The 26,119-nt window shown below is 34.1% G+C and overlaps 1 protein-coding gene across 1 annotated transcript in view; it reads right to left on the reverse strand.

Annotated features, from left to right (window-relative positions):
- ZFPM2 (zinc finger protein, FOG family member 2) overlaps positions 1 to 26,119 on the reverse strand; it is a 408,841-nt gene that overhangs the window by 344,390 nt on the left and 38,332 nt on the right. The window contains exon 3 of the mRNA XM_008574052.1: positions 9,801 to 9,902. Coding sequence (XP_008572274.1) covers positions 9,801 to 9,902 — 102 coding nt within the window. The remainder of the gene's footprint in view (positions 1 to 9,800; positions 9,903 to 26,119) is intronic.

The raw sequence follows: 26,119 nt of genomic DNA on the forward strand, positions 1-26,119 counted from the left end.
TACCACCAACACCAGCAGCAACCCTTCCTTCCTGCCTCCCTGCAAGCTGGTCCATCAGCATGTTCTCCACCACCCAGTCCCCACTGCAGTAGATGACCTTCCCCTCCCATTTGCTTCCACTGCACACTGTACATTCCTCTACCACTGTATTCACAGCAATGTATTTTGATTATCTCATCACTTATCTGTCTTCTCCTTTGTACTGTGGGCTTTTTGAAGGTAGTCTAAGGCTAAGTTATCTTTTTATCCTTGATGCCTAGTGCATAGTTCTTCTTCAATAAATGTTTGAACTAATTAAATTAATTAATTCAACGTGAGTCTGCAAAGGTGCAGGGGAAGAAGCACAAGATCTGGCAAATATATGTAAATTACACTTATGCATGAATGAGCTGCAAGCTCCAATTATCAATCTTAGAAACTAGTGTAAGAGTTTATTATGAAGACAAAGATATAATAATCCCTAAGGTCCAAATGTGCTACAAAGGTTAAAACAAGAGATATTGGCTGTTATCTGCTTGGATAATGGAAAGAAAGGGAAAGCATACTTCTAACCCATATCAAATGTATAGTACAACATTATATAATGTATTATTATCAAATTTAACATAGCCATTACATTAAAAGTGATAAACATCAGAAAAATAATAAACTATTCGGTAAACCAAAGTTATTAGGAGATAAAGGTTGAAATGGTGAAATTTAAAAGAAATGACTGTTCATTAATCAAATTATTCATTAACATTTACCTCTTATTTCTGCCTAAGAATTGTCCAAACTTCAGAATTTAGTGATATGCTTCCAGAGAAATTTGTGTTCCTATATTAAACTAGTCTGAGTCTAGAATCCATTAACTTTCCTAAGTTATTTTAAAGTTATTTTTTGTTTCATGTCCCTACCATATCTTCAGGCTTTTATACTGTATTTCTACAGCTGTATATATTAGGACCCAGTACAGAGTGTTGCATTTATTTGATTCTTAATATGTAATTGAATATATGAATGTTTTCCCCAACTACTTTATTTTATCTCGTGTACCCAATCAACATTATAAAGAGTCTTCCAGGAATTTAGTTCCAAATTTATGGCACATTAACATCAATGTATTTATCTCTATGCACCTATTTTTATTTTCTGTACTTTAAACTACTTCTAAATGCATGTCACTGTTAACCTTTATTTATCCCTCTGAGTTAACGGAAGCCCATTTTTGAACCAGACAAAATAAAAACAAATAATTATGAGGTCTATCTAGTGTTTCTTTTAGCTTTACATATATAAGAGTCAATCACATTTTTGGGTATCTTTTCAGGGCACAGTACTGGGTCAAGAGAAACAATCAATGCCAATAATCCATCTGCCAAAAATAAATATTTAATGCATATATTTTAATGAAAGAGATTATAAGAGGGACGGCAAAGGTATTTCTTATATGCCTATTCTTATTGTCTGATGGTGTCCTCCTGGAGTGCCTTGTTGAACAAAATTCTAAGCTGAATTATGGATCAGTGGGAAAGAGAACAGGAAAACCCTTATTATTGGACGCAACAGGGGTGGATAGTCAGTCATTTAATCAAAATAGCCAAACCATGGAACTGTTTTTAAAATATCATTATAAACATCATTTTTTAATTTATAACATACAAAAGCACATTTAATAATCAAAGTTTTAATGTAGGATCTGACCTTTTATTTGCGTATAGACTGACTGGTGTCCCACTTGCATAAACATTCAAATGCTGCATCTGGAATTACTAGTTTGTTTCATTAGAATAGAGTCAGGAGGATGTAAAAGCTTTTGCAAAGCTATTTAACTGCAATTTTTTTTTAATGATTTACCCTAAAATTCTTTAATTTATTTTTCCCCACACCTAAATTTTTAGTGGTTTTCCTTTATCCAGTCTTTAGAAGGCTTTAACATAGTTTCCATAGAAACAATATATTTTTGTGTGTGAATATATTTCATTGGTTGAGATGTATTTAAAATCAATTAAAAATCACAGTAAGAAGTATGCCTGGCAAGCATACAAGCGACTGCTCACATGATGCTTCTCTAACTCCAGGCTCCCATATTAGTTTTCTAGGGCTGCCATTACAAAGTAACACAAATTGGGTGGCTTAAATGACAGAAATGTATTGTCTCACAGTTCTGGAGGCTAGAAGTCCAAGATGAAGGTTTTGGCAGGGTTGGTTCCTTCTGAGAGCTGTAAGGAAGAATCTGTTTCATACCTCTCCTCCAGCTTCTGGTGGTTTGCTGGCAGTCTTTGGCTTTTCTTGGCTGACAGCAGTATCACCCTGATTTCTGCCTTGATCTTCACACAGGCTCCTCCCTGTCTGTATGTCTGTCTTCAAAGTTTCCCGTCTTGAAAGAACACCAGTCATATCAGATAACGGGCCCACCCCACTCCAGGATGGCCTTATCTTAACCAAATATATCTTCAATGATCCTATTTCCAAAGAATATTCTGAGGTACTAGAAGTTAGGACTTGAATATATGAATTTGGGGGGAACAGAGCTCAACCCATAATAGCCTCAATCACAAGTTGTAGAAAGAGAGTAGAAATTGCAGTTTAGTTAAGAAAGCTCCTCTGTAAACAGTCGATTAGTACATTTTGCCATGGGGCAGGGTGTAGGGCTGAAAAGAATGTGCTGTCATATATTTCGGGAACCATGATATATTTATAAATAATTCGACATTGTATTTATTTTCCAGTACTGTGTTTGATGAAAAGGTCATTGCAAGGAAAGGTCCAAAGAAAATTAATCTCGAATTCATTATCATTTAACTTGAATTTCTCAATTAAACTTGTGTAAACAAATTAGGTGTTTGCAAACTCTAAAACAAGCCTTTATCTAAATATCCTTAATTCCAAATCTTATAAAGATGAAGAAGTATAAATAATAATAATAATGAATGGTATATTTTATGCAGTTCTTTATGACTCAAAGTTGAGTATCTTTCCAAACAGTGATCCAAACCCCGTTTTTGTTTTTGTTTTTTTCAAATTGAGTTTATGCATGTCCTAATTCTGTATAAGAGTGCAAACTGGACTAAGAGAATAAGATAAAGAGAACATTTTTTACTATGTTCATTTGGCATTCTGTTCTACAAAGAGTAAGGCTTTCATCTTTTAATCCGATATCCACTTAACTACACTACAGAAGATTTATTTTTACCCCCTCTCGTGTCATAAAGGGCTCAAAAGTCTATAGCAATTTTTGACACTTTGTTATAATATTTTTCTGACCCCCCCTCCTGCATACACCCCCCCCCCACACACACACACATTCTTCCCTGCCTCATTTTCATATGGACACAAAGCATTGAGATAAAATGATGGTTCATTATAGTGGTACAGAGCTCTTATCTTCATCCGGCAAGAGTCATTTCCTTCCAAAGATTGAAATGCAAATGTGAAAATTAATGATAACTGCATTATCTGATAGCAGAGATAATACCAATTCACTGTCAGAGTAATACACAGTCATTCTAGGATTTCCTCCGCTTCTCACAATATTCTTCTCACTGTCAGACTATATCTATGGTTAACTATGTTTCATAGGTTTCTGTTAATTTACTTCAAATGGCATTTCCCAGATCTTATATCTACCACATTTTCCCAATCAAAAAGGAAACGAAATCAGAACTGTAATCTTCAAGCCCTTCTTTGGACTAGTAAAGAGGGTGGGGAAAAAAAAAATGTATCATTAAGTGTGTGCTTCTATCTCACAGTGGTCTTCTAGCTACCGTTCCACTTTCTGTAAAATACTCTCCATCTTCCCAGTCTAATTTAAGGCACAAAGCAGATCTACCCAATCATCTGCACATATCCATAATGTTGAACAGCAACTGTATGAGGCAACTTATTTATAGATTTCTTGACTAATTTTTAGCCCAGATGCAACAAGTACACCTGTCTGATTTTATCCTATTTATTTATTTTTGAAAATTTATTTACATTAAAAGTGCTTTACCTGAATCATGTTTCAACCAGGTAGAATAAAACAAAGTTAACATAATCCTATGGTGATTTTTACACAGCAAAATCATTTTGCAAAATTAATTCACTGTACTAATGTTTAACGAGGACTTATATGTAAGACATGTAATGGCTACTAAAGCACAACTGCCAAAATGACAGTAAAAGTAATATTAAGAGCGATTTATTAAGAACTTATGAAGCTCTGAGCTCCATGCTTTACATGCAAAATCTCATTAATGAAGTAGTTATTATTATTAGCCCCATTTTATAAACATCAAAACTAAGGCCTTGGAGTGTTAATAGCTTGCTCAAAGTGAGACAAGTAATAAGTAGTAGAGCCTAGATGTAAACAGAGGAGATGTTCTGGTCTTTTCACTCATGATACTATCCAAAAATAATTTACTTCTGATGGATACTCAGATTTCCATTTATCAATGTAGCAACAAGTTCTGAAGTTCAATAATGTATAACACAAAAATGATTCCTACTTTTAGTCTATTAATTCATCAAATCATCAATATAGAGTTTTACTTTTTACTTCATTTTTTACTGAAATGACACAAGGCTTTTCATATATATATATATCAAAATCTATTTAAATAAATGTACATACTTACTTGGAAAAGTTTATGTCAAAGAATCTAAATAACTGCTTGCTCAAAATTTTATATCTGTGTATGTTTGCATTAATACTCATTATTTTAGGGATACCTGTCCTCACTTGTACATTTGAGCAACATGAGACTTTCCTTTATTAGAGTTCTTGGAAATTCCAGTTATAGCTACCATAAGCCTTATGTTAAGATGCAGATTTGTTCAATATCATACCAGAGAAATCAAATTATTCACCATTCCCAAGTACAAAAAGAACTAACCATGTTATAATAAGGTAATTCAGAGAGTTGGCATACTTAGAGTTGATATAAGTAAGATGAGACTTTTCAGATGCATTATTTCATAGAGGTAGATGATGGATCTACAAGGATTTACCTGAATTCTCTCCCCTAAGTCTCCTTCTAAATCTAACTACATAAGTTTGCACTCCAGAATTTGTCCATGAAATGTGGTTCTAGTGATTTTCTTAAAAGAAAGAGCCAGGGACGTAAACACTATTTTCAAAATAAGGTCAACATTCCAACCATTGGTCAGTCTGAGAGGACAGAGCAAAAACTGTTTAACCAAGTTCAGTCCTAGGGCAGAGGAAGGTCCTGAGCAAGTACCACACTCTCCCAAGCTCTATGCTAGTTCGTATACATCGTCTCTTTCAACTTTCATCCCCATAACAATGTTTCAAGGTAGTTATTATTATTCCCATTTTAAACATAAGAATAAAGTGAGGCTCAGCTGTTTAACCTGCCAGGAATCACGAGGTCATAAATGCAGCATGTAAGCACAAACACAGATCTGTATGACTCTAAAATTTGTACACTTTCTTCTGTAGTTTGGACAATGCTCTACTTTCAACGCTAAGAGTTGCTTAGTGATTGCATTGGTGACCTAAATACAGTACATGAATAATTAAAGAAGGCTAAAGGAGAGAAATGATGTTAAAAAAAAAAATGAGTGTCCATCAACAGATGAACGGATAACAAAAATATGGTAAATATATACAATGGAATACTACTCATCTGTAAAAAAAGAACAAAATCCTGTCATTAGCAGCAACGTGGGAGAGACTGAAGGACCTTATGTTAAATGAAGTAAGCCAGGCACAGAAAGAGAAATACCACATGTTCTCACTCATATGTGGAAGCTCAGAAAGTTGATCGCATAGAAGTAGAGAGTAGAATGGGGGTTACCAAAGGCTGGAAAGGAGAGAGGGGATGAGGGATAGAGAGAAGTTGGTTAAGGAATACTAAATACAGCTATATAGGAGGAATAGGGGTCTACAGCACTGTGGAGTGACTATTCTTAACAAAAATTTATTGTATACTTTCAATTAGCTAGAAGAGACAAATTTGAATGTTCCTAACACAAAGAAACAATAAACATTTAAGGTAATAGGAAAAAAAAAAATCAGCTGTTGCCAGGGTTTTGGGAAGGTAGGAAGGAAGGAGGGTTGAACAGGTGGATCCGGGTGGATTTTTAGGGCAGCAAAACTACTTAGTATGACACTGTAATGGTGAATACATGACATTATGCACTTAGCAGAATCCATAGAACTGCACAACACAAAGAGGGAACCTTAATGTAAAACTGAGTTAATAATAATAGACAAATAATGGTTCATAATTGTAGCAAATATTCCACATTAATGTAACATGTTAATAATAGGAGAAACTATGTATGTGCTGGGGGGGTGGTGGAAACTGTCTGTACTTTCTCCTCCATTTCTCTGTAAACCTAAAACTATGATAAAAATAAAGTCCATTACTTAGGGGAAAAAAAAGCGTCATATATAAAAACGAAAAACAGAAACAACAAAAAAGAGAGTATGGACAACATTGTGCCACACCTCTGGACTTTTATCTAGAACTTTTCACAATTATTAGTGTACAATTAATGCATAATAAACATTTATTGAATAATTAAGTGTATAAGAATATTGGCAAACTGAAGAACTTGTGAAGGTGATAAAAGAAAAGAAGCAGTATTTACTTAAAAAGAAGTAAAATATAGGCTAATACAGATGAAAAGACAGAACAGTGAACAGCAGGTATTATATAAATTAGTTTTCAAGCAAGGGAGAATCAGGGTAATGTTTTTAAAGGCAGGAAAGAACAATGAAATTTAACAATAGATGTGTGAAATACTGAAATAATGAGGAAATGACTTTTATATTGGCCTGAACCTTACTAGCTTAGTGTGTGTCCAGCTTTCCATTCAAACTTTGGAAGAGTCATAGGAACTCGAAGGATATTTAAATGAGTCACAAACATGTAAACATTAAAGAATTTCATCATATAAATATTTACACATAAGCTAATTTTCCTAAAGATTATTTAAGTTCCACCTAGCCATAACACTAACAAAGGTGTGAGCAATTTTGATTACTAAATGTACTTTTTACTTGAATAACAAACAAGGAAGAACATTTTTACACTATGGAATTTGCATTTGATAAAAATAGAACATTTCAGACAGGAGTTGATTCATTATTGAATTGTGCCATCAAGAAAGGTTGTGGAGTCGTCTTCAATCAAACTCTTTAAAAATTAGATAAATCCTGATCCATCTTAAATGATGTCAGCTCTATGCCTCAAATTCTTTAGATAATTTGCTCATCCTCTGATTCTGATCTATTTTTAGAAAAAAACATCTCTCTTAGGGTGACTGTCAGGACTAGAAGGGATGGACTTTAAATTAGGAGACCTTGAAATCACACTGGGCTCATTACCTCATGTCTTAAACAATAATTTGTAGTTAAACTCAAAACTAAATGCATTGTATTACAAAAATTGACCCTTTGTTGAATCAGATATACTACTGGGCACTAAAAACTGCGAGTAGAATTTTAAAAGGTTCTGCTTCAATATACAGTAATTCCAAAGCCACAATAATGACTATTACTATTTTATGTGTATGATTTGATTTAATTCTCTGAGTTGTTAATATTATTTTCTGTATTTCACAAATAGGTACAGAGACGTTAAGCAATTTGCCAAAAGTCTCCCAGCTAGTGAGTGGCAAATCCAGAAGGTGAACCTAAACCCTTGAAATCCAGAGTCCATTTTCTATCACGTTTGGAAACTGTCACTGAAAGCTGAACGATTTTCCCTTCTTAATACAGTTGGAAAGTGCCAATACTGTTTCATGAATAAAAAAATTGGGATAACGATATTAAAGTAATTTCTATTTATGCAATAGCAAAAGTACAAGAATACCCCCCATATTTTCTTCTGAAGGTCCTGATTGAAGGAAATCAGTGATTATTTTAGTTTAAAAATTAATAAATATTTAAAAGATATTCTTTTGTTATGAATCAACTTCATTAATTCAGGGGGTTTCAAAATAAGGCCCCTTATTTTTGCTAAACACCAATGAAGAAAAATTTGCTACCAATTTTGTAATACATGAAGAACAAATTTTCTTGTAGGAATACCCGCTTAGAGACATACGTTTTCCCTTTAAAGTTTCAACATATCCACATGTGCCCCAGAAAAGAGTATAAACATTTTCACCAATATCAAGTACCTAAAAATTACATTAAATCAAATATATAAAATAAATTTAACTAAAAATTGAAAAATCTCATCTTGAATGACAGCATCATTTTTTACCTTGTTCAGTCCTCCCTATTTTTAGCCAGTAATGCAAATTTATTTCTGGAAAAGCTTCCTGCAAAAAGTGGCATTGGATTTGCAACATATGTTTAGGAATTCATCACTCCCTAAATTTGCTTACTTACTTACTCCCAAGTCACCGGGGAAGCTGTGGACCCCAGACATGAAAAAAGAGGAAAACCTGCCCCCCACATATTTTCTCCCCACTCTGGCTTGACAACAAGCCAGAATGCACCTTTTTGCTAGCAGCCAAACGTAAAAGACAATCTAATCTAACTTTAAATGTAAAAACTCTTCTAAATAGCATATACATATCTAATTCCACGAATAAAAAACTATAAAATAGAAAGTTAACCCCCTTTTTTAAGCTAAAAATATAACCCACAGGAAAAAACTGAGATTTTCCAAAGATTTTTTTTTTTTTTTTTCTCAAGGGAATTCTTCCCCACATTGAGAAGACAGGGCATCACTCAATAAGCAAAAATGGCAGAAGTCTGCATTTTCTTTTAAACTCTTAAAATCTGGTATCGTGGGACTTTAAATACAATACATTTCCATCCAAAATCTTGTATAGCATTATTCTATAGTATACACAATACAAACATTTGTGTGTATCATGAATAACGTTAGAAATGACATCATAATAATCAGATATACTGTATCTTCATTTTTGTTTGCATTATATTTTCCAGCTGCTGGTTTCAGAAAATTACCACTGGAGTTTCTCTCTTCTTCACGCACAGCAGAGAGCAATTTGCAAAGTCATGCAAGGGTGAAAATGTGATTGAAATATAGGGATCTTTCTTAATGAAAAATGTTACTTCTTTGGAAATTATGGCTAAAACTATTTCAAAACTCGCTCATATCCTTAAACCCTATGACATAATAGTCTCCATTTTTAAATATACCATCAATTGTAAATTACTTGGCACCAAATATAAAGGTTTTATTCCACAGAACTCTTACAAATGCAATACATTTATAAAATTATGTTGGTGTTTTGGACTATTTGGATCATTTTTTTTCTTGAAATGATTAAATGTCAGGATCCTAAAAATCAAATTTAATTTTATTCATAAAAATGAAAATGTCAAAATTTTGAATCAAAGGTGGGCATCTTTTGATATGAATTTTTCTAAACTTCTAAATATGTATTGAGGTTCAGTCTATGACTTACAACATGATTAAACTGAAAATGATAGTTCTTTGAAGTATTGTTTCATGTTTGCTTACCTCTTTGTAAGATTTAAAATTGTGCCCAATTTTAATTTGGATGTAGCTTAAAGACTCCCTATTCAAAGATAAAGCAATTAGAATTGACTAATTTTAAATGAATATGAAAGAAAAAAAAAACAATGGAGTCTTCAAGCAGAGGTAATACTTTGGTTTTTACAGTTTAACAAAAAGATAAAAATCTTCTTTAAATAATGAGGCTTATTTGAATTCCCATGTAACCAGCACACACGAAAACATTTTTTTAAAAAAAGCAGATTGGAAGATTGTAACAGTTTCAAAAGCTAACCAAACTTTAAGAAAAAGCTATGTGAATTCCTGATAGTAGCAACAGATGGTTGAATTTTAAATTTTCTTTCCTACCTGGTCCATCCCAGTCATCTGTCTCGACTCCAGGTTGTCCTGGTTTCTCTGACTGTGTGTCCCCATCCGATTCGGCTGTCTCCTGGATTCCTTCATCTTCACCTGGAAAACACCAACAGAGAGAAAGAGAAATGATCAAAGTCCTTGACTTGAGATTCAAATCCTTGTAGAAAGATGTCTTTATCCTATGTCTAATTACAGGTTTGTTACATATATTGTCATTATACTGACAAATACCCATGATTAACCATTTTTATGTCTATTGTGGCTTCATAATAAAGAAATTTAGCATTAGTTATCAATAAATAAAGTTGAATACTATAAACAATAAAGAAAATTTCCACATAAATTTTCTTTTGGATTTATTAATATATATACTTGGGATCTTAAAAAATTCATAGAAATATTTGTGTTATCCTTCAATTCTATTTTTCCATAAATTTTTTTGAAGTGCCCTCATATAAGAGGAAAACCAAATGGTAGTATATAATTTTTCTAGTATTTTCAATACAGGAAAACTTAACTTATGTGTTTCCAAATTGTGATTACTATAAAGGCAAGATGCAGCAGGAAAAAATTAAATAGTTTAAGGTATGACATATTTACCTTTTTGGTTGAATTTAGATTATTTTGAAGATTTTTATTTTTTCCCAGCTTTATGCTTGCTAAAATTTGGTCTTATTTCATTTAGAAATGGGGTATAAAAAGGCCATAATTAAATTACTAGCATATGAAATGAGCCAGTGAGTCAACTCTTCACAATGCAAAAAAAAGTCATAAAACTATATTTGTACAGCTAGTTTCCACAATTTTATGCTTTCATTATCACATAAAAAAGAAAAAATACAATATTTTAAGAAAAATATATTTATGGCAAAGAAGAAATAAATTAACAATGAAATCACATTATAAAAGTAAAAGTCTAACTTATGAGTACCTTCATTTTAGTGATAATGTAACAAAGTATGTGCTTTTTTAAAGGAAAGTAATTCACTTAAACACAATATACACATTAAAATATTAAATAATATCTAGCTATCAATAGTAATAGAGATCAGAAAATAGAATAACAAGAAAATGTGAAGACAGAAATAAAAAGAATACTAAAATCATGGCAACTATACCTTGAATCTAATAATGCTAACATTTTTTAATTAAATTGCTTGCCCGTCTAAACAATATTCAATAACTATTTTCCACATAGCTTCCCAAATCTTTAACAGTATTTAAATTTTTATATGATTATACAAAAAAATACATTAATTTTTTTTTTTAATTCTCCAAGTAACCTAGAAAACACAAAATTTTCAGGAAATCATTATTACTATAGTGACATTAATGAGTTTTAAACTTTGAAGTACACAAATTTTATATTTATTTCTACATGTAACTTCATAAAATGAATCCATTTAGAAATGGGAGTAAAGGTAAGGGGAGAGAATGTAGAAACCCAGTGACAGCTCTCTTGAACTCGATTTCTTTTATAGAGGAGCACTGGCTCTAGAGGGTAACAAAGAATAAAATACTTAAACCACACCACTGAACCCCAGGTCTGGAATTAAAAGCTCTTTGGAAGTTGAGTTATCACTTCCTTTCAGAATGATCAGAATGAGTGCCAATTTAATTTTCTCCAGAAAATGTTCATTGAGCATCTACCATGTTTAAGGAACTATCTAAGGTACAGTAGGATATGTACAGAAAAATATAGTTCCTTTTGGAAATTCAGAACTGATTAAGGAGAGTAAACTCACAAAAGAGAAAATGGGACAGGGCCGGCCCTGTGGCTCACTCCGGTGAGTGCAGTGCTGATAGCGCCAAGGCCATGGGTTCGGATCCCTATATAGGGATGGCCGCTGCGCTCACTGGCTGAGGGTGGTGCAGACCGCACCGTGCCGAGGGCTGCGATCCCCTTACTGGCCAAAAAAAAAAAAAAAAAGAGAGAGAGAGAGAATGGGACAAGGTTCAAGTACCCTAATGAAGGTACAAAGGCTCAGTAATAACATAAGAGTTTTAATCTTCTGTGTTCCTTTTGGCACATGGAAGGACATGGCTGCACCAACCAATTATCTTACGGAGATCAGGGTATGAGTTCTGCTCTGGCTTCTCAGACACAGGCAGACCTGATCCTCAGCCAGCACACAGAAGTATGCTCTAATGGCCTTTAAAATACTGTGCTATTGCTAGCCCTGAACCAGCCAGGTGTCTCCCAGCCTGACTCTGCCTGCTCTGGTCCCTCCACCATGTAATGAGCCTCCTCCTGCCTGTGCCATTCAGAAACTAAAGGATTGAAGTCCGGTCAGCAGGAGGTTTATGGTATCTTCTCTGTCTGGTCGGATTCCAGGCTGTACCAGTTGTTAAATACTTTAAATATCACTCCTGCATATACATAAGCATTGAACTAATGCCATGTGGTTAGCAGGCTGACATGACTGGAACCGCAATGTTAGCTCTAGTGGAGAAACAATGTCTCTCGTGAGCTGGATATTCTGTTTGCCCTTTCTTGCTGGCCCCGTTCTACTCTCTTTCTTCTCTGCCATGCTTTCTGCCCCATGGAGTCTGACTTCCAAAGTCTCCACTACTGGGCCTCTCTCATCCTATGATTTCCAGTTGAGTTCAGCAAATGGAGGCACTGTCAGCATATCAGAGGATCAGAGGGTGGGAGGAGAGAGAGGTCAAGTACTTATTCCCCACCCCTTCCTCCTTGATGGTCTTTGGTTGCCAGCCTTGGCTGTACTACAGAATTACAGCCCCTGTCTGGTGGCTGCCTCCTGCTTCTTCCACCCTCTTGCCTCAGCATATCCCCTCCCTTACCTCTTGAGACCAGAAATACTAACAGCTTCCCATTGTTACAAGCCCTTTGATGTTTCCCATCCTTGTTTGTTCCCTTAACCCCACCCACACCTCGTACACTGCCCCTTCACTAAACTCCCTGTAGTTAAACCCACTGACCATGTCATCAGTTCCCTGCTGGGACCATGACTGTACTCTCCATTTAATTCCAAGCTTCTTATACTATTTTTATAATTTTGGGCCAGTCACTACTTCTGCAGTATTTTGTGTAATGCTTTCTCTAAACTGACTCACTTTCTATAACCTATTTTAAAATTTTTCAAAAACAATAACTTATTTTAAAAAACAAACAATATATTTTTAAAAACAAAAACTTATCTCTGCTATAAATGGAAAATCAGTATCCTATGCCAAAAATAGAAGGTAATCATAAAAACAGATTCAATAAAAATGCAGGTAATACTATTAAATTCTAGCTACTCTGTCTATTTAGACTGAGTCTCTGGTCTCATTGCTTTGTATTAGAAAGGAAGAATAGCAAGTAAAGAGGAATATCTAAATCATGGTAATATAAAGTTGATACATTCTCATTGATGTAGAAACAACAAAAGAAATTTGAAAACCTTCTCACCAATGATCAATATCATTGATTCAATGATATTTAATAAAATATCAGTGTATCACTTTAATCTTGAATACCATCAGGAATACCTGACCCAATTTTGAGAAATGCTGACCTTTCCAACACTTTATTTTTCATGGGGACTAGAATTCACACTAGAATCTGCCACTTACATGAGTGACCTTTTGATTGCATTCCTACAGACTGAGTGGCCTTTAACTCCAGGTGCTAATTCAGGAAAGTGTACAGAGGCAATTGTTCTCCCCAAAAGTGAAGGGCAGAGAATGCAACCTATAGTTTTTAAGAGTGCCATTCCTTCAAGCACTTTTTTATTTCCTTATGAATCTTGAAACATAGGGATTTGAGTACCAGAGAGGATTCTGGAGATCATCTCACCCAAGTTGATTGTTCAGGAAATTGATGCATGAATTGGGTAAGTAATTTATTCATTGTCTTAGAGCTACAATATTACTTTCTGCACCTCCCCCAAATCATCACATGCTCCAGCAATAAATGCGGCCCATGCATCACAGGGCTGGTAGATTGACACAGTTTTATGTATATCTCCTTTTCCCAACAAGAAAGACAGTATGGCTATGGTGGAGCATAGAGAAGCATCATAACAGCTTCCAAAAACAGCTGTTTGTACAAGGTTAAAAATTAAATTTGAGTCTTCTTACTGCCAGTCTACCATCCTTTCCAAACATTCTTTCTCTTTCCCTCCATTCCCCAGTCAAGGAGAGAACCACCTGAATAATAAAAATCATATATTTCCAAGGGCCCAGAGAACAGAGAGTAAATTAATGAGCAGAACCATTTGGCAAAGTTAAGTTTTATATCCAGAGGTTAACTGCATCATCCTTATGTTCACATAAGGGAGTAAACCTTCTTGCATTTTACTATCACATTTTCATTGCTGGAAACACATATTTTATGCAAAATTCAATCAATCATTAACATTTTGATGCATATTTTAAAAGATACAATGAGATATATAAAAAAGAAAAAAAACCCAACACTTTCTGCTAAGAACTATATAACCTAGTTGACAAGAGAGGTAATATGCATAAGAGCAGTAACCGCTGATGTAAAAACAACAACTAAGGCAGTTATGAATAATTCCAAGTGAGAATGCATAAGGTATAGACATTCAGAGAACAGTATAAAATGAGATTGGCCATGGAGAATCTACATAATTAATCTGGGGTTCTACCTTCATGTTGAAGGCAATGAGAAGCATTGGAGGCGTTTCAGTGGGGGAACTGATACACCCATGGAATACAAGTAATCAACACATATTTACAAAGTTCCTATGAGCACACCTTGTCAGAGCTCCTGTGTTTGAGTTCCTCCTTACTCAATCCATAACAGCACTCTAACTCCTGTCTCAGACATTCTTCCCCCTAATTTTTGTGAGACTATGGTTAAGACTACTCTAATATTTTATTACGCAAATTATATATTTGGAAGAAAAAATAATAATATGAGAAAAATAGAAAATAATGTTTGGAAGAATCTATTGTGAAGTAATCATAATAATTGCAAAACTAGAAGTTAAGGAAAAGGATTCAGTTGAGTTGATAAATGTTCATCTCCATTGAACAGAGGTGATAAATGTCATTCTTTTGCAATTCATTAAAACCCTACCTTTTGAGTCCCCTGCACTGTACTGGGCACTGAGAACACAAAACAAGATGATTCCTTCTCATATAATTTACAGACCAAAGTAGGACAGAGACAAATGAATAGGAAATTGCAACCTGGTGTGATGGATGCTTTGAAGAAAAAGTTTATGATGTGACAGGAGCACATAAGTATGACAACTAGCCCAGATTTGGTGCCATGGAAGTGTCTTGGATGGCCAAATTTTGGAAGGCATGAAACAACTCTGTAGGTTTAATATCCTGATGCTTCATGATTGGAAACAATTTTTCAGATTAAAAATGAGAGCCATTTATCCAAAGAATCTCATTCAAAAAAGACTAAAGTAATTAAGTTATTGTGCAGGAAACATGGCAGCTTAAAGGTGGTGAAACTAGACAGTTCAGTGATGCAAGAGTAGGATCCAAATAAAAGATTAAGATTCTAAAGAGAAAATAGTTCAAGGAATACTTCTACTGTTTGATTGCTAACTAAATGAAGTCCTTTCCTTCATTCATGATTTCTAGATTTACCCATGATCATTCTCATCCAGAATCTGCCAGGAAAAGAAAATGAAAAGATGACTATAAATTTCAGCAGACATTTGATGCACAGAGAAATTTAGTAAATCGCTGGAAATGAAAATATTATAATTCAACCTATTAAGGGCTTGATTGAACTAGTAATTTAGTGTAATATGACACTTTCATTAAATGTCATTTAACTGCTAAATCAGAACGTAGAGCTTAGATTTGAATTTGCACCAACATCTGGAGCAATACACAGTATTAATAATCTGGATTCATCATATAATTTGCTCTAATTTGTTTAATTATGCACTACATATAAATAGAACTATTGAAAATAAATATTGCAAAGTATTTAGTTAAAGAAGCACTGTAAAAATAGTTAATTCTACACAATTAACAGCTCAAATTTTGCAACTATTTTAAGCTATTTATGAAACTGGGTAAGTAGTACAAATAAATTCTGAGAGAGAAAAATTTTTTTAAATTTTAATTATTTGATCATGTTTTCTTAAAGAAAGAATTCAAAAAAACAAAAAGAAGATAAAATATAAGAATGCCATATGCCTACACTTGGGTATAGAAAACAAAGCAGGTCAGAATTTAATTTATACTCATTTCAATATTTGTTATGTGCCAAATGCTGTAATCATAAAGATAAATAAGGTATAGATCATGTCACCAAGCTCAGATTCTATATTAATCCTAAATATGGCTACCATTTTTTGAGCACTACTGAGCATTAAGTTTATTGCTAAATGTTTTATGAACATCACATCAATAGCTATACCATGTATTAATATTCCTATAGTTCAGAAAAAGTAAACCAAGAGGCAGAGATGTGGAAAGATGCCCAGGCACATTGCTACTATGCAACAGAGCCAACATTTGAGCTCAGATTAGAATGACTCCAAAGACCATGCTCATAACCTATTAGGATGTAACAGTCAAAGTCCACTACATAGCAAGCAACAAAGACAGCAGAACGTGATCTGATAGCTGCTTTCTCATTATCATATATAAGCCCTGCTTCTTCATTATGTTTACATATTAAAATAAAATGTTTAATGGATTTAATCTTTTTTTTTTTTTCCTTTTTGTCTTTTTTCGTGTCCGGCAACGGATCGCAACCCTCAGTGTCGCGCCCACACCTCGCTCATCCTGTGAGCGGGAACCGGTCTGTATGTGGGATCCGAACCCTCGGCGGGAGCACCACCGCGCTCACAAGCAATGCACTGTAGCAGTGCGCCACCGGGCCGGCCCTGGATTTAATCTTTATAAGCATTGTTTTTTTACTTGGCACTTGGTAAAATCAACTACAACTACAGATGCTTGATCAATAACGATTGCTCACTGACGAGGTAGAAAATTAGATTTTGGTTTCATCCTTTTTACTATAACCTACCGCAATATCATTACATTTGCTAATTAATTGCTTTCAGCACATTATTTCTATTTAATAACTAAAATATGTCACATTTTTTAACAGTTAGACCATTCATCTTCTAACTTTATCTCAGGAAACTAGTTCTTATTTTTATGGTAATGTTTTTACCTAATTCATTTTTAATCTTTTTACTAATGAAAAATGAAATGATTAAAAAATAACTTAATCAAATATGAAATCTGAATTACTTTTAAGAAATACTATTTCTTTTATCAAAATAGAGACTTGCTTCTTTCCTTTCAATATGTCTATTCTCATGAAAAATTTATAAATAGAACTTTACTTTGAAATTAAACCAACTCCAGCTTCTTCTTGATTTGAATGGAATTGACTTTATTGACCCCCCCCTTTTTTTTTTTAACTTCTATCCATTTTTGGTTCTCCTGTGTTTGAAATCAGCACCCTGGAGTAGCTTAGGAAAAATGGCATGAATAATTAATAGCCATGATAATAACAATAAATTTGTTAAGCTATTGCTTCAAAAGCTTTGTTGTTAGAAAGAGGAAAGGAAAAGAATTACAGAAACAGGTAGGAATGCATTTGACATCTATTCATTTACTTTCTAAATTATTTATTCACATGCTTTTAAATAGAAATTTCAGTGTATTTTCAGCAAAGCACAAACACATTTGATGGGATAACCACTATATATATATCCAGAGACCAATTCATAAAACTATGAAACAGAATAAATGTCAAGCAGTAACAAAATCTATAATATTTCTAAAATTATGGCTATGGAGTTAATGGTTTTCCACTGCAAGATTAAACTCTTTTGTTGCTCTTTTAAAAGATATCATACATATTTTGTGGGCCCTTCCATTTTTCTTAGTCTAGTTTTCAGAATCAGTGAGAGCCCTATAGGAGGAAATTGAAGGTGTTATTGAGCAATATAATGCCAGCATAAATGCCTCTGGGAAATGCAATAGAATAAAGTCTTTGAAGCCCATGAAACAGTACCTTTAAATACCATATTATGTATTGTTGGTAAGGTGGTAAAAGCAGTGGCTGTACTTACCAGGCAAAAATAATTTCAAAAATGCAAACAAACATCTTTTCACTGAAAGTTAAGCCCTCCTGTAAAAATTAAAGATTCGCCACATTCTGAGACAGTCACTTTTTCAGCACAAAATAGTAGCAGTGTTTGAAAGCAGTCATGCAAGCAAACAGCCTTTCTGAACCCTGCTCTTTTAATCCATGTAGTTCCTATCAATATTAACCTCTTACAGAAATTCTTGTACAATATAACTATTGAACTTTCTTGAGTAGGAGTGTTACTGTAGCTGTTAGTCATCCCTATAATGTATTTTGCAATCAGCTAAATCATCAAAGTATTTTTTAACAATGAACAGTTCAGAAGTGACAGATCTACTTTCTTGTTCACAACTGCTTATCAGAGAATAGATATCACATATGTTTTCCAGGTGCTTCCTATAGTTAGGATACCTTCACAGAAGCCGCGTGTGAAAGATAAGGTCATAAAAGAGATGAAAAATGTGTGAGCTTCATACACTTATGGTTTTATCATCAGACAAGATAGCTTTGGTTAAAGGACTGTAACAGTCAAAAACAGAAAACTGCAGCTATATTGAAGGACGAGGACATTAAAGTTTAAGACTCAGTAGTGTTTGCTTTGCCTAATAGCTTCACAATATTGTTTGGCTTAAAACAATTGTTTGGTTATAGATCAAACAAACAAAACATCATGTTAAGTTAACACTATGTTGCCAATTATAACACTGTTATATCTCCAGAAACCAAAATAAAACATGCAATTGTTACCCCTTCATGAAAATACTTAAAAGGAAATCTAAATATTTCAACTATTTGTCTATTACATTTGTGGATCCCTGTCATGGTATCTGACTCAAGTCTCCTTTTGACTTACTAGATATGTCTAATAAAATGTGGGTATTTCCATGTTCTGCATGGTTATATTTAGTATATAATTATTTTTTTAAAAAGGCATTGGATTTCCTTGGAACTTACTTGGGGTTTTCCTAAAAAGCATGTCATTATTTTAACAAAGTGCTTTATCAGATCCCAGAATATAAAAGATTTTAAACAGATCAAAAGAATAGAATCAGCATTTATTTGATTATAAATTTTCTGAGCCCAGATGAGGAAATAATACTGAAAGAGTTGATAACAGTGGTCTAGGGCTAAGTTTGTTATTTTGAGTAGAAACTCAATTTGTATAGTCAATGCATGACTACTGTAATTTGTGTTATTTTATTAAAGCTCACAAGAGAAAAGTATTGAAAATACTAATGTTTTTAGCAACTACATAGTATAAAAGTCATGATTAAAGAATTAATAACTGAACATTTATTCCTGTGTAAATATTATCCTCCATGTGAAAAGGGTTTTTGTCAAAGGTTAAGTTTACTAAAGATTTGTAAGATAAGTGAAATTTCCATATGAGATAAAATAAGGCAAATTCTCATCAGTATACAATTCAACATTTTTATTCCTATTATTTCTCTCAATGAGCACCTGAAAGGGTCAAAAATATAGGCAAGTGTGGGAAAACAAGACATTTTATTTTGAGATGTTTCTAAAATATATATTTTATATATTTCAAACTTTACATTTAAATATTTTTCTTATTATCCTTTCTCTTCCCCTGCCCCCCCCACCCCCCTGCCGCACAAAAAAGCTCTCTTCAAAAAATACCATTCCAGTCAGAGGAGGATTCTATATCACTGAGATGTTTCTTAGTCCAAAGAAGAGACACAATGATGTCCAATGGTCTCTAAATGAGGATATTCTGAACTGTAATTTCCCTGTTTACAGATCTGTTGTTCTGCCATCGAGAAACGACTATTCCTTCTGTTTGCTGGACTCTGTCATCACTTAAGAATATGATTAATAAGCAGTCACTCATTACCATAGTGTTCCACTACTCATTATAAATAGTACTTTCATTCAAACCACACGTCCAACATGCTAAGGCTAGAGAAGTAGCCAATGCAAAATGCACATTCTGGGACAGCAACTAACAAAGGCATAGGTCCATATCTGAATGCCCTTGATATAGCATTAGTTCAAACACCCTAACGATGAATCATTCTCAGAGCTCACAAATGGAATACAACATTAATTTCTCTTGATAAACCCTGTTTTTGCCCACTGCTTGGCCATTCTTCTCCGTATTGTTTTCTATCGTCAGGTCATTGTTCTTCCTGGTCTCTCCCTGGGTCAGCTCACACTGCAGTCCCCACTTCTCTCTTTGTATGCTGACCAGGCTGTTGCCACCCACATGCTGTTTCCTCTACCCGGAACCCTTACTTTTTTTTACCTAGTTAATGCCTATTCAGCATGTGATTCCAACTCAAGTGTCCCATTCTTAATGATACTTTCTCTAACCTTCTTCACTAGGTCAAATCACCCTGTACCATTTGTGTGATTTTTATTAATGTCTGCCTCCCCACTGTAATGTAAAATCCAGGACAGCCAGGGCCTTGCCTGTGTTTGCTCATCATTGTACCCACAGCATGTCTCACAATGTCTGATATAGCAGGTGCTTAATAAATATTATTGGATTGGATAAAATGTGTATGTTGAATGCACTGACTACTGCTACTCTTTGAGTCACAAATTATTCCAATAATCATGCAAAGCAAATAAAAACTATGCATTTTACATAAGCTGAAAACCTTTCATAGTAACATAATTTAGAGTTGTGCATGTGGCCACCAGACAGTAAAGACCATATTTGCCAACTTTCTTTTTAGGGTGGACCACTCCATAGGACTAAGTTCTGGACAATGGAAGGTAAGCTGCAGAGTCCTGTTGCTGCTTCCAGGGCCACATTTTTTTATAGGTGAACCTAATCTTAATGTAGTTTCCATATCTGTGGGGGAAAAAATATCCAAGGTCATGTCCGCATCATCCTGACTCAGATTCACATCTAGCTTCCAACACTGGGGATAGTCCCAAGTATGTTATCACAAGACCCATTCAGACTCTTTACCACAAGGTCTTTCCACAGCAACCCCTCCCTTACTACCAGCAAGAGGTCCTTGGCTGCTGGTGATAACACCAGAAAAACATAGATAGTACCCACAACATATTCTGGATTCTCAGAAATGTGGAGAAATTCTTTCCCTCTCTGCTTCAACTTTTAACAGTGCTTTCAAAATCAGGCTTTTCATGAATAGCTGTGGTCTCTTTAGGCTAAGGGCAACTTACGCTATAATTATAACAGATTTAAAATTCAGATATCTAATATAAATTCAAAGACTTTTTAGGAATCTTATTGAAAGTTTTCCAACAAATTAGAGAGTTGAAACCAAACGTAACATTCTTAATCATTGTTGTTTCCTTTAAGATTATGCATATTCACTGTAGGTACTAACGGGTTACCTTCAGGGTTTGGGGGGGCCTCCTTAAAAAGAATACAAACTTATAATTGCAAAAGGAGGTGCAGGGCCTTGGAAGGAGTCTGTACAAGTGAAAGGTTCAGAAGCTCAAGCTTCATTAATCTCATAAAAAATCTGCTACTGAGCAGTAACTGTAGTAAACGTCAAAAGTGCTTTTGTGCTCAAATAAATGGCACTGCCCAGAATGCTCAGGTATCCAGAAACCACTGTCAAGCCAGCCTCAGAATTCTGAAGCAACATCTCATATTTATTTGAATTATTCAGGTTTCAGAAGTGTCAAATACTGTTTCAAACTGTCCTGGGTCTATCATTCAATATAAAAATAATTAAATGATTACAAAATAAACTAAAAAGCAGAATGACTGATCTCATATTTATTTGGCAGTAAGTGTGAACAAAAGATATCATGCGTATTGCATAATTTTTCAAAATGCATCTCCTTTACTAATGATCTGATACTTTGGGGGACCAACTTAAAAGTTCCCCAGCACATTTGCCAGTATGGTGGAGGAAACACATGATTCTCTTCTAAATCGGATTTTCCTTAGGACATAGCTATTTTTTCTCTCTTTTTTTTTATTATCATTCCATATTTTTGTAGAATTGTTGTTTCTTGAGTGAGTTACTGGATCTTGGTATATTCCTTTTAGTAGTCAGCCACTAGAACAGGATATATGAACACAGGACACAAGGATTAAGTGAGGCAGATGCATGCCGGTGAATAGTTTTCACACTAGAACGATGAACATTACCATAAGGAAGCTAGAGAATGAATACACTGCTTCCTTCATCAGCCCCAACTTAGCATTATCTCCACCCCTTATATATATAGTCCCTTGTCCTCCCTTACTAGATCCCTTTACCTTTAATAAATGAGAACATTTTTTATTTCTCCCTCTATACATGCATGGTCATATACGGTACTCACACATACCCACGTTACACATCCAGTAGGATAGGTTTTCTAGCCTGGACCATAATTACAGTGGAAAAAAAAAAAGAAAAGAAAATATAGCTTATCTAACACCCAAAATATAATGTCTTGTGCTAATTCTATGGCAACAATAGAAATTACATCAACTCCCATTTAAAAATAGGTAGGGGGGCAAAGCGTTTTGCCTATCTGTACTGTAGACTTCCACTTTGATAAATCTGTATCATTAAAAAGAATCCTTAAAAGACCTTCCCTTCTCACTGTCAGAAAAATATAATCACAGCCTGTTGTCTGTGCAATTCCACTTTCCATCTCAGCTATGCACGAAGGACTTGGTAAGATACAGCCACTGTCAAGTTTCAGAACAGTTCCTTGTCTAATCTTTCTCCTTCTCCAGATCTTTGATATAGAACCTGTTAGAATGTATTGCTTACTTTTCCAGTTCCTATGTTTATCTCACTTCCACTCATACCATCTGTTGAACTGCATTTCCTTCAGAAAAGTGAAAAGTTTTCACAGTGCCCACAGCTTTCCCTGCAAACAATGCTCCCTTCCCCTCTTCCTTCCTTCCTTTCTCCGCTTTTTATTTAGTCTTATTTTGTGTTAAGGTCAAACTGTTTGAAAGAGTTCACTTTGCAAACATTTCTACAGGGCTGAAATTCCTATCCAAATAGTTTTGATGGATTTGTAAACATTCCTGCCATTTATTACTGGATCATGCCCAAGTACACACATTTTGGTGTATAACGACTCTTTTGAATTACCTGAAAACAACATCACAAGAAACAGGCAGTGAGAAACTGTGCCTTATTGTGTGCCACCAAAACAGGGTAACATAATAACACAGTTAGTATAATGAGTCCAAAGAGCTTTCAATATAGCCCCTTGTATTATATCAAAATGCCAACTCTACTTACTGCAAACTGGTTTGTATTGAGAAACTCTTTAAAGAGGCGCCAAAAGACAGAAATATTTTAAGTACACCCTAATTTATTTTACTTTAGCCTTTTTATTATATCTTCGTTTTGTATACATCCTAATTTTTGACTGACAGGTTTAATAAGTGTTTATTAGAGAATGCCAGGGTAAAAATACCTTGAAAAAGTGAGTTTTATACTTCATACGTCCAGCCTTCTTCACATGTGTTCATCTCCTTCTACAAGAATTATATGAGAATGGACGTCAGAAAACAAAATCAGTTCTATATTTTTACTAAATATCAATAATGCAAATTTTAATTTGGTATTAACCTTTAGTAGTTTTGTGACGTTGGCCAAGTTATTGAACCTCTGGAAGCCACAGGTAAAAAGAGCATCTACCCTGTAGGGCAGTTAGTTGACGAGAGTTGGTATGTGTACAGCAAGATGTCTGATGTTCAGGAGCAGTCAGAAAATGAAAGTGGTTATTACCATTATTATAATTACTATAATTGGTATGTTGTCTCAATGCCAATCTCTGGAATCTTATTGAACTACAAAAAAAGAAGCTGAAACAGCAACCTGCATTCGTTATCAGTATTTACTTTATTGGTGCCACACACTCAGTTATTTTTACCTGACCTTTCAAGAACAACAAAAAGGTGATTGACTTTATTACTATAATTAAATTCATCATACCACAGCTTTCTACATTTCTCTTTACACATTCTATGTTTAGGCCTACTGGAGATAAAGATTATCCCATCAGGTAATGGATGGGCAAACAGTTGCTTCTCAAATGATAACAAAAACATTGAGAGAAAATTTGCATAATAACAGGAGAAGGTTAAGAGTTTTGAAAATCTTGTTTGATTGAAACCTAAAAAACACAAGTGTAGAACCAAGAAATTGTCTTTAAATCATTTATGATGTTTAAGGATAAAGGTAGAGGCAACAGGGCTACTTCAAAATAACAACATTTATCTCAAATCATAATATGAACAACAATCAGATTCAGGGTTGTCAACTACATAAATTCCATATGTTTAAAATAAATTAGCTACCCAGACATCCCTAATGCTATTCATACTTTTAATTTTCTTTGAAGTAGAAATATAAACTAAGAGTTAGTACATATAAATAATTGGCAAACATGAATGCATGAATTTGATTCAAATAAAAATTTAGGCAAAATAAAATTGAAATAAATATACTTTTAATGTAAAACAGCTATTTACATAAATACAATTTGATCAAAACCTACTTCATTCAAAAAACATGGGCTCTTTATTCAACCCAAAACATCACTGAGAAAGTGTAGAAATTAAAAAGAGCTTACATATAAGTAGCTCATTACTTAGCTAAAATGAAAATTGATTAATTCAATATTTAAATTAAAAGTGAAAAAGTCAATCAGTAATGCAGATGTCTCCTACTGTCTAGATGCTTAGCTTTATATATATAAAATACTAGGATATTAAATGAGCTCTTACTCTTCTTCTGACTTTTAACATTACAGGGAGAACAATAAACCTGCACTAAATCTTACAGGTCAGAAAATGCTCTTGCACTTGGAAAAATCTTAAACTCAAAACCAAAAAGGGAGTCTCTCTAAATGGAAAAATTTAGTTTGGTTTTATATTAATTTTCAATTCTTACTATTTACAACAATGATGCTGATATAAGAATATAAGTACAACTTAGGCAAACATCTCCTGACACCTTATACAGGTATACTCAGGTAGAAACAGAATTAAATAGGCTTTTTATCACAATATGAGTTTATGTCAGAAATTATAAAAGAATTAGGTAATTACATATTTTACTAAGTTATAATATGTCTCAAAAAATATCTTTAGCAGGTTGTGCGGTTAAGATCTGTTGCTGATCAGCTCACACAAAGAACAATGAATTTAGTTTGTCATATGCAAAAAAGTAGCACGTATTATATGTGACTCATATAAATGATACCATCATGAGTCATTTCACATGCTGCATAAAATTATTTTAATCTTGTTGAAATTGTTATGATGGTATATCTGGGATCAGAGATGAGGTAGGCAGAAGCTTTATCTGATGCTTTACATATAGAACAGTGAGTCATGGACAAAATTTGTACCCCCCTGCTTCCATCAAAACCAAGAAAATGCTGACTCTCCTCTAAGAACAGAATTCCTTCAAATTCTCTCTCATTTTTCCAACAACTGTGGTTTTAAAAAAAAAACCAATCTGTTTCCAAACAAAACCTATGTTTTGGGGATTTTAAGATGGCTGTAAAAGAGTGATACGGTCATATCACTCAATGTCTCAAAGTGTATGTTTTTTTACAATCTCATGAGATAAAAATACAAATGGGACACTATTATTTCCTCTTTTTCCATCTTCTGAAAAGAATTACTTTTCATTTTGCATTGTTCAATGACTTATGTAAGAAAAACCTACTGATTTTAAAATAAATTTTTTTTAATAAAGTACTGAATCCAGGAAAACAGAGGGTTTGCCAAGGAACGATAATGTCATGTGGAGGGAGGGGGAGGTGGCGGAGAAGGGAAGGGAGGTCTGTGCCAAGCAAAGCTGGGGGCTGTTCAATCAGCCCTATCAGTGCTCCATCAGTGTCTCCACTCCAGCCAAATCCAGAGAAAACAAGGAGTCAAAGATTCAGGTCAATAAGCTTATAGGCGATTTGCACAAACAGCTCCTCCAGCAAGGTAAAAAACAAAGTCATATTGGCTTTTCTTTTTTATTCCTTCTCTTTGAACTCCCTGGTCCAAACACACCCTGGAAATGTCAATGTTATATGCAAGAATTTAAAGAGCTGAGCTTCTTAATCCCGTTAAGAAAAAAGGAACAAAGTTGCCTGTAAAGATCCCCTTCCTTATTGAACTCAAAGTGATTACGGTAGAGCTTGCCTTATGCGGATTCTGATTCCAGTTACCCAAGCATCAGAGAGGCAAAAACATGTCATTAAAGGCATAACCGAGGAGGAAAGAAACCACATTGATTGAAAAGGGCTTATGAAATACAGCTACATAGACTTTGTGAACCAAAAAAAAAAA

Source organism: Galeopterus variegatus, unplaced genomic scaffold (assembly GCF_000696425.1).
Source record: "Galeopterus variegatus unplaced genomic scaffold, G_variegatus-3.0.2 Scaffold991, whole genome shotgun sequence".
Classification (NCBI taxonomy): domain Eukaryota; kingdom Metazoa; phylum Chordata; class Mammalia; order Dermoptera; family Cynocephalidae; genus Galeopterus; species Galeopterus variegatus.